The sequence below is a fragment of the Penaeus chinensis genome, chromosome 15 (assembly GCF_019202785.1).
Source record: "Penaeus chinensis breed Huanghai No. 1 chromosome 15, ASM1920278v2, whole genome shotgun sequence".
NCBI classification, from domain to species: Eukaryota; Metazoa; Arthropoda; class Malacostraca; order Decapoda; family Penaeidae; genus Penaeus; species Penaeus chinensis.
Window position 1 is genome coordinate 12043949 of NC_061833.1, and position 10861 is coordinate 12054809.

The window sequence follows — 10861 nt, forward strand, 5'->3', positions numbered from 1 at the left end:
ATAATAACGATAATAATGATAATAATAACAATAATAATAATAGTAATAGTAATAGTAATAATAATAATAATAATGATAATGATAGTAACGATAACAACAACAACAATAATAATAATAATAATAATAATAATAATAATAATAATAATAATAATAATGATAATAATAATAATGATAATAACAATAAAGATAATGATAATAATAATGAAAATAATGATAATAATAATGATAATGATAATGAAAATAATAACAATAATAATAATAATAATAATAATAATAATAATGATATTAATTATAAAGATGATAATAATAATAATAATGATAATAATAACAATAATAATAATAATAATTATAATGATGACAATAAAAATAATAGTTTTAGAATAGATAATGAAATAATGATATATAATAGCGATAATAATATAATAATGATAATTATATATAATAGCGATAATAATATAATAATAATAACAAAGATAATAATAATTATGATAATAATAATAATAATAATATATAATAATAATGGTGATAATTATAATAATGATAATAATGATAGTACTACTACTACTAATAATAATAACAATAATAATACTACTAATATTAATAATAATAACAGTAATAATAATAACAATAATAATAATAATAATAATAATAATAATAATAATAATAATAATAATATTAATAATAAATAAGGATAAGAAAAATAATGAGAGCAATAATGATAATGATAACATTGATAATAATAATAATAATAATAATAATAATAGACAATAATAATAATTATAATTATAATTATAATTATAATAATAAAATTAAAGATAATAGTGATAATGATGTATCATCGTCATAAATAATGATCATATATATAATGGTGACAAAAATAATGATGATAATGACAAAAGCGATAATAATGATGTTAATAAAAAGGATAAGGATAATTACAATAATAATAATAAAACTGTAAATAAATGAGCAAACCTTGATGTATTCTAACTGCGTGCCGCCTTTTAGAAATGCAAGCTTAAGAGAGGATTTTTTATACAGAGCTTGAAGATCTTTGTATGGAGGCAATGGAGGCCCCACAGTGAGTGCAGAGACAAGGGTGCTGGTGTAGAACGTCAGCGCTACCGATTGCAGCAATAGGCTCGTCAGCATCACTGTCCGTCCTGCGATCGATTGGAATCTCAGCGTTGTGCCTTTAAAGCGAAAAGAACTACGTTGCATTTTGTTGGTAGTTAATAAAAGTATTTCTACTTATGTTGGCTTTATTACGATAATAGTGGTTACTGTAGAAGGTATCGGAAGGCATTTTGATGCATGGTCACGTTTCTCCCCTCCCGCTCCTTTCTCTCTCGTAACATTTAATATACCTAAAGACTGTCACATTCTCCTTCACTCACCTTGTCCAAACAAAGTGCCAACGGTGGCAAAGGCAGAGTCTGCAAAGGAAATGGAATACTCTTGCGAAGATCGATGAGAGACAAGATACAAGGACAGCATTTCACTTGTGGAAAGAGCTAGTATAATCACCCAAACGCTACTCTGAAATTGCTTTGTGTATACAGTCCACATGTAATCTTCGTTTGTGGGTCGCTTCACCACAATCCTGTAACTGGAAAAAAAACTTCATTAGCCACTTAACGGTTGTGGATGCCGTTAATGACAAATTATATTAAAAATTACGAAATATAAGAATAATATGATTACAAAAAAGACAATAATGAAAGCAATAATAATACTAGAAACAACAACAATAATATAATAATAATAATGCTAACATTAATACTGATAACAATAATACTGATAATTATAATAATTAGGATGAAAATAATAATAGTGATACTATAAATTATAATAATGGTAACAACAGCAACAACAATATTAATAATAATAATAATAATAATAACAATAATAATAAGTCATAATTATAATGATAATAATTATTGATGATGTTATTTGTGATGATAATAATAGTAGTTGCAATAATAATAATGATGATGATGATGATAATAATAATAATAATAATAATGATATAACAATGGTAATGATATAACAGGATAAAAGTAATTATAATGACAATAATAATGATAGTAATAACAATAACAATAACAAAAATATTTATTGTAATAATAGTAGTAATAGTAATAATGATAAAAGTAATAACAATATTAATAAGACATTATTATAGGGAATCATTAAGCTCTCTCAATGAAGAGGTTAGATTTATTGCGATATCACAGATTTCTTAGATTGATTTTACTATAACCTTCTTTGATCCCAAATATCCAACAATCCTTTCAAGAATTATTATTCTCTTCCGTATGTAGGTTTACATGAATTTACTTTCGCATGAAATTATGATTTTTTGTATGTAACAAGTTATATGTGACTAAAGTCACATATAACTTGTTACATACAAAAAATCACATGGTAAAAATATAGGAAATAATAATGTATATTATATTTTTATTTTTTGCCTGAAGATGAGTTATTCATAGTTAAGCATCATAGTTAATTTATTTTACAACACTTGGCTGAGTCTTTCAAAAATATCACTCGGGGGAGACAATCGCGGGGCCTACCAAGGTGTTTGTGACCGTTGGAAGCGTGGCAAAAAGTACAGCCATGGCTTTCCATTGGCTGTTACGTCTAGCAGGCTGACTGCTGATTGGTCAAACGACAACCTGTCTGTCCTCTCTTGGTAGTCATGGAATTAACTTGCAATGTAAACACGGGCCTTACAATGTGCTTACTACATTGTAATTATTTTTTGAGTATGGATGGTTTACAATGTAGTAAGGAGATCGGAAGGTAGTAAAGCGGTTACAACTTCCTCGGCCTCGGACGGGTAGTTCTGAGTATCCCGGCCCAGCGGATTTAGGAAGTATCTTGGTTCATATAATTTGTAATGGGGTTCATTCGCTCGTTCGTACGCGCAACGCAGTGTTGAATCTTGGCCAAATTTTGCTTCGGGTTTTTCTAATTCCCACTATCTTTTGCTTTTTCAAACGCCTGCTTTGAGTAAAAATAACTCTGTACCTCTATGATACAACCTTACAGGCTCAAAAATATAAAAGAAAATGCTGCGTCACTTGATTTGTTAATTTGATTCAGGCAATAAGACAAGTAAATGCCTATGATTATTGAAATTATTCAGTTGTCTGAGAATCTGACTCTATGCGAACAAAAAGCTCACCTGCGGTGGATATGAAAAGATGCAAAACATTATACAACTTCCACCCTTCAAACAAAGAATAATGTATGTAAAAAAAAATAAATAAATAATAATAATCTAAGAAATACAGCCTTGCGGAGTGAGTAGTGGTGTGTATAAACAATATAAGCTGCAGAGTAGTCAGGCTCACTTCCATGCTGTTTGAAGCTACTACAATGTTTTGCTTGTAATTAGATTTATACCAGCATATGAAGTAGTTTAACGGTTTTCTAATGACTTTCCTATGTGAAATTAAAAAAATAACTTTGTATGTCCGTACAAATTTCGATGATATCGTGTTTTGTAGTATCCACGAGGTAACATGCCTGTAATCATTGGAATTATCCAGTTGTCTGAGATTCTGACCCTATACGAGCATGCAGCTCAATCGCGGTGGATACGATAAGGTGTAAAATGTCATGCAACTTTCACCTTGCTTATGAAGAAAAATATATAAGTAATAAGAAAAAAGAAAGCTTTTTAAACTGAATCTAAAATACACATATATAAGTTAGTTATTTTCTATTTTAATGAGTGCAAGTATTCTTACTGTTATTTTATGAATTGTTATTATTTTTTACGTATTTTTGTAATTGTAAAGACCGTGACGTCACGGCATGTGTGTAACCTATTTCCCGCGAAATAAACAATAAACAATCGGCACCCGCACTTGGTCCAAATAGAATTAACCTTATTTTTGATGATTGAATTACAGCCGCCGTCAGCGAACAACGGAGCTCGCCCAATATTTCAGGAAAACAGAACTTACGTGTCCTGACAGTTGTCTTGTTTTTATCAATTAGAAGTTAGACGAACTTAATTTACTTAATGATAATCAGCCCTGTAAAGGTGATGGTAATTTTCATATTACGATCCGTTTTAGTAGCAAGTGTAAATTAAATGTACTATTTTATATACCAATTTTTAATGTATTTTATTTAATCTTTTATCATATGTTTTTGTTTTTTTATTATACGGAGAAAGGCCACTGAAACGGTACCATACCCACGTATTCCTAGAATCCATACTTTGCCCGCTAACACCATACCAGCATATGAAGTAGTTTAATGAATTTCTAATGACTTTTTATATGAAATAAAGAAAAATAAACTTCGATGATATCGTGTTTTGTAGCATCCACGCGGCAACATCAAACAATGTATCAAAGTGTTACAGGTTTCGGGATGATACAAAAGAGACCTTATACACACACACACATATATATGTATACATAAACATATATATATATATATATATATATATATATATATATAAAGGTGTGTGTTTTTCGGGGTGCTACAAAAGATTCCTCATACATATATATGTGTGTGTGTGTGTGTGTGTGTGTGTGTGTGTGTGTGTGTGTGTGTGTGTGTGTGTGTGTGTGTGTGTGTGTGTGTGTGTTTCGGAATGCTACAAAAGATTCCTCATATATGTGTGTGTGTGTGTGTGTATATAAAGAAATATATATGTGTGTGTGTGTGTGTGTATGTGTGTGTGTGTGTGTGTGTGTGTGTGTGTGTGTGTGTGTGTATGTGTTTCGGGATGCTACAAAAGATTCCTCATATATGTGTGTGTGTGTGTTTATATAAAAATATATATATGTGTGTGTGTGTGTGTGTGTGTGTGTGTGTGTGTGACTGCCGCGATGGTCCAGAGCACTTGACTCCGATCCTCGTGGCCCGAGTTAAATTCCCCGTCGCGGCGGTCGTAAAAATGCCTGTGCTCTGACTGCTAGCTCGAGCCCGAAAAAACGACATATCGCCTTGAGAAATCAAACACAGGTGTCGTAGGGAAAGTCGCCGCCGTGGCCCAAGTGTTAGCGCGCCGAACCGCGGTTGATTAGGAAGGGCATCCAATCAGGCAATGGTGACACTGCCATATAACCTCTAAATAGTGAATTGAGAGAGGCCTATGTCCTGCAGTGGAATGAATGGCTGTTAAAAAAAAAAAAAATAATAATATATATATAATCTCTGATGGGTGCAGTCCTGTTGTAAACATTTACCTTCTTATCATTCCCATTACAGGTTACTACTATTATAATCATCATTAATATTATCCTTGTAGTTCTTGTTGTTATCATTACTGATATCATTATTGATATTATTACTTGATATTAGTAGTAGAAGTATTATTATTATTGTTGAAGTTGTTATTGTTATTATTATCTATATTATTATTATCATTATTATTATTATTATCATATGTGGTGTTGGTATTATTGTTAGTATTAATATTGGTATAAGTAATAGTATTAGTATTGGTAATAGTATTAGTATTAGTATTAGTATTAATATTAGTATGATTGTTGTAATTGTTATTGATATAATTGATATTAGTATTGATGTCAGGATCAGGATCATCATCATCTTCATTATGACTATTATTTATTATTACCTTTGTTATTATTGTTATTATTATTATCATTATAAAAAATATTATTATTATTAATGTTATTATCATAATGATAATAATAATAACACTAATTATTATCATTATTAATGTTATTATTATTATCACTGTTGTTGATTTTGTTACTGTTATCATTATTATCATCATTATCATAATTACTATTATTGTCATTTTCATTATCATAATCGTTACCAATAAAATCATTGTTATCATTATAATTCTTATATTTGTAGTTATCATTATCATTAACATTATTGTCATCATAGTCATCATCAACATCATCATCAGAATTACCATTATTACCATCATCATCATTATTACTATTACTATAGTAAGACAATGATAATAATAATAATAATGATAATAATAATAATTATTATTATCATAATTAATATTATCATTACTATCATCATCATTATCATGATTATTACTATCCTGGTAATCAATACTACTATTATTGTTGTTGATATTGATTATTATTTTTTTTTTTATTCATTTTTTTATTTTTTATTATTATTATTCATGTACTTGTTCATTATTTATACTATCATCATTATTTTGTGTTGCAACAGAAGTATGTGTTAGTATTAAAGTTAGTATTAGTTGTTTTATCCTTATTGTTGCTGTTGTTATTGTTGCCAATTTATAATTGATATTATTATCATTATTACTATTATCATTATCATTATTATCATCATCATCATCATCATCATTATAATATTACTCATAATAATCATTATCATTTCAATTGTTTTCATTATTTTTATTATTATTATTATTATTATTATTATTATCATCATCATTATTGTTATTATCATTGTTATTACTATTATTATTGATACTGATATTATTAATATCATTATTACCATTATAATTTTTAATATTATCGTCCTTTATTATTATCATCACTTTTATTATCATAACCATAAACATAATCATTACCATTACTATTATTATATTAATAATATTATAATTATCATTAAGATGATATTGATATTGATAATAAAAGTATTATCATTATCATTATCATTTTTTGTTATTGTAATTATTATTATTGCTGCTATTATTATAATTATTATTATCATTATCATTATTATCATTACCATTATTATTTTCACCTTCATCATCACCATCATTACAATTGCTGTTTTTTTTTCATAATTATTATCGTTATTATTGTTAAAATCAATATTTTATTGATATCATTATTCTTATCATTATTATCATCACCATTTTCATTTCCATTGTCATTATTGTTACTATTATCCTTATTATAATCACTATATAATAGTAATAATAATTATTATTATTGTCATTATCATCAATGTTGTTATTATAATCATCATTATTTTTATTACTATAATGGATTTCATTATTATCATCATTATTACTCATTATTATTATTATTATTATTATTATTATTATTATTATTATTATTATTATTATTATTATTATTATTACTATTTATTTTTGTACCATTATTCTTAACACTTGTATCATTATTTTTATTACTAGCGTTATTATTAATAATTTTATCATTATCATCATTATTATTACCATTACTGTTATCATTCATCATTATCATCATTGTCGTTGTTATTGTTGCGATTCTCATTTCCATCAATATCATTATTATCTTCATCACTGTTTTTATTATTCCTATTACTATTTTTATTGTTATTATTGTTATTTTGTTATTATTCCTATTCTTGTTGTTTGTATATGTATATATAAATATATATATATATATATATATATATATATATATATATGCACACACACACACACACACACACACACACACATACATGCGTGTTTGGGTGTGTGTGCGTGTGGTGTGTGGTGTGTGGTGTGTGTGTGTGTGTGTGTGTGTGTGTGTGTGTGTGTGTGTGTGTGTGTGTGTGTGTTTGTGTGTGTGTGTGCAAAAGGAGGACGGGGTTGGATATTGAAATACATATACCCACTTACCTTGAGGCCATCAGTGCTATAAGAAAGTCAACGGCATCGCTCCGCTGGCGCGTGACAGACAAAGGGCCGACGGCGATGTCAGCGCGTCCATCATATACATCCCTGATCAAGCCCGTCCATTCGCCGTTCACAACTGACCCCCACTGGCCGTCCTCCACGCGGTAACAGGAGTACCTGGGTAATAGACTGCAAAGTTTATTTTGTGCAGAATGGGTTACATCAAACTAATGTTCATCACACGGGTCACTAAGAAAGGTAAAGATGCCTAACTTACTGGTGAGAACACAGGGAGACATACACAGACACACACACACACACACACACACACACACACACACACACACACACACACACACACACACACACACACACACACACACACACACACGCACACACACAAACACACTGCTGTATCTAGTTCATCTCGCTCTCTACTTTAATTTGTCGCATATACATTTTTTATTTACCTTCTCTTTGCCAATGCACATCTGTTAACAGTATATGCATAGAGAAAATGAGCAAAGTTGTCCTCTATTACAAAATCAAAGTTTCCACGTATTTTCTCGATAGGATTTTTAACTAAGAAAGTGACCCCCCCACCCCCATCCCTTACCCGTTGTTGTCGTCGGAGGTGGGGAGGCTTAGGAGCCGGAGACTGAGGCCCAAAGCTGGGGGTCTCCCCTACCTTGAGCCTCAACTAATTTTGCACTGCCTTTTCTTCTTCCCCAACCCTTCCCCTGCCCAATTTCTAATGTGTGAGGTTCTTGTTGAAAGGTTGAAAGGCTGACTTTGTACCATTCATCAACGGCCTCAGGGAGCCATGGGCACGGTATTCCCTTGGTTAATCGTTTAGCCCTTACACCTCAGGGTGACCCTGAGGGGTAGACCTTTTATCTTCCGCAAATATTTCAGGCTTACCATGGCCTATAATGAAGATATTGTACCCTTATTAGGGGCTTATTAGGGTTTACCCCTGTATAAACTCGCCTCTCCTCTGGTTTACCAACCCTGACTCTCCTTTAATCACGGCTCAGACCACTGCTTCTACACCCCCCTCCTCGACATGTGCTGTCAACTTAGCCCAACCCGTATCATCTACCCAGGTTTTAACTCACTATCACTATCCCACTAACCTCCAATCCACCTCCTCGTTGTTCATCATTTTCTACTTCCTCGTCCCTTATTATAACTCCACAAAACTATTCCTCCCAAACCCTCTCCAGCCCGGTATATGACAAAGATTGGTCAGACTGTAAAGACAACCTAGTTGCCTGCCTCGCTGACTATGAAGTAGTATCAGTACAGTGCTACACTAGAGGTCGCCGTAAGTCCCACATCAGTATTGCTAAGATTACCTTTCATAGACATGGCCTTCCCCAAAAAGTCTATTTAGAAGGAGGAGAATCTTGCCCTGTCAACACCCACCCTGTTAATGTCAGAAATGTTTGAGCTTTGGCCACCCTGCAAAGCACTGTTGCTCCACAGCCTGCTGCCCTCTATGTGCCCAAGCTGGTCATTACCGTTCAAATTGCCCTGCACAATCAATTGCAGCGGCTCCTATAATATATTTTATAGGGGCTGCCCTGCCTACAAGCGTGAGTCTGAGGTAGCAGTTCTCAGATGCAAACTTGGCATCACTCTATGAGATGCCAGACAAGTAGCACGCTGACTAGGGTTTTCCATCACTCCCTACTCCAATACCATCATTCCTATCACTCCTATCCTCTCTACCCATGTATTCTCTACATCCTCCTCAGTACCACTTCCCCCTACTTCTCCATTTCCCACCTCTACTTCACCCTATGTCACAGTCAAATTATTTTTCCATTCTAAATCTAGATACTCCCCTATCTACAACTGCCCCTATGTCTCTCCCTTCTCCTCGCCTTACCTATTGCACCAGACAATCCAAACGTCCCATCTTTTGTTTCCCAAACCTCTCCACCCAGATCCCCTCCAGATACCCTTGAGGACAATAGTAACTTCCCAAGCATGACCCAAGAGAAAGTTACTCTCTCTCATACATCTTCCAATTTCTCTACCTCGATTTCCGGTACCTCCAAGAAACCTTCCTCACACATCCTCCAGTACCTATACCCAGTTACCATTTTGTACCATTCCTCCATACTTGTCCAACATAAAACGCCATATGCCATATCTGTTACAAACCACTATATATGTGCTATAAGAAAGGTACTGGGTACTGGTTTTGCACAGTTATCCGCACTTTTCACCGCCACTGGTTCACAGTTATTTCAGTCTAGTTCTCCCTTTCCTCTCCCACTGACTTTATAGCCTTTGAAACCTTTAGACTGTAGATTTTAACTGTTGCCACACCCTCTGGGATGATTCCACTATTACTTCTCGAGGTAGCTTTTTAGAGCACATTCTCTCCAATACTAACCTCATCCTACTAAATTCAAACTATCCCACTCACCTCGACATATGTACCAAATCCTTCTCATGCAATGATCTTTCTGTTTGCTCTCCTACCCTTCAGTTCTAGACCGCTTTCACTCTAGCGATCACTGCCCTATTCTCCTTTCTCTAACTTCCTATGTCTCACTTCCATATCCCCCTTGCTGGTACTTTGACAGAGCTGACTGGGATACCTTTACCTCTCTCTTTACTGTTGATCTTCATCCTTCTCTTTCTACTACACAACTAATATCCTAAATGCTGCCTATACAACCATCCCTCACACCTCCAACCATATACTTTCAAACATGTTCCATGTAATGCATGTAAGCACTTAATTTCAAGCGTGCAGCTTGGAATAGCTATCGATAGAAAAGAGGCACCTCCAGTCAGTTAAATGTCTTGATATCATTTAAAAAGGCATCAGCCCATTTTCACTATACAATCCATAACCCCATGACAAACCATTGGCAAAATTATGTATCCTTTATAACATCATTTACACCAGCCTCTGCAGTCTGGCAGCAGATCCATAGGCTATTGGGAAAACATTCTCCTCATTCTGCCCCTGTCCTCCATATCCATAATAGCCTCATCTCTGACCCTCTTCAAGTAGCTACTGAACTTGATGCGGCTCTTACCTTTCTCCCCCTTTCTCTTCCATAAAATCAGACAAAGAGTGCACTCCCATCTCCTTATCCCTTTCCCCTATAGAATCTTATAATGCACCTTTTTCCTCTTCTGAAATCTCTAATGCACTACAGTCATACCGCAATAACCATGGAGGCCCAGGCGGTATAGATTACCGTATGTTACGACGCCTTCCACTTACTTCCTTGTCCTTTCTTC

General features: G+C 32.7%; 1 protein-coding gene across 1 annotated transcript in view; it reads right to left on the minus strand.

Moving 5' to 3' along the window:
• Positions 1-9588, minus strand: part of LOC125032838 (probable glutamate receptor) — a 21511-nt gene extending 11923 nt beyond the window's left edge. Inside the window, exons 1-7 of the mRNA XM_047624224.1 lie at positions 9486-9588; positions 8455-8518; positions 8208-8234; positions 8062-8082; positions 7595-7780; positions 1398-1609; positions 976-1163 (exon numbers count right to left, since the gene is read on the minus strand). Coding sequence (XP_047480180.1) covers positions 976-1163; positions 1398-1609; positions 7595-7780; positions 8062-8082; positions 8208-8234; positions 8455-8518; positions 9486-9588 — 801 coding nt within the window. The remainder of the gene's footprint in view (positions 1-975; positions 1164-1397; positions 1610-7594; positions 7781-8061; positions 8083-8207; positions 8235-8454; positions 8519-9485) is intronic.
• Between the last annotated feature and the right edge of the window lie 1273 nt (positions 9589-10861).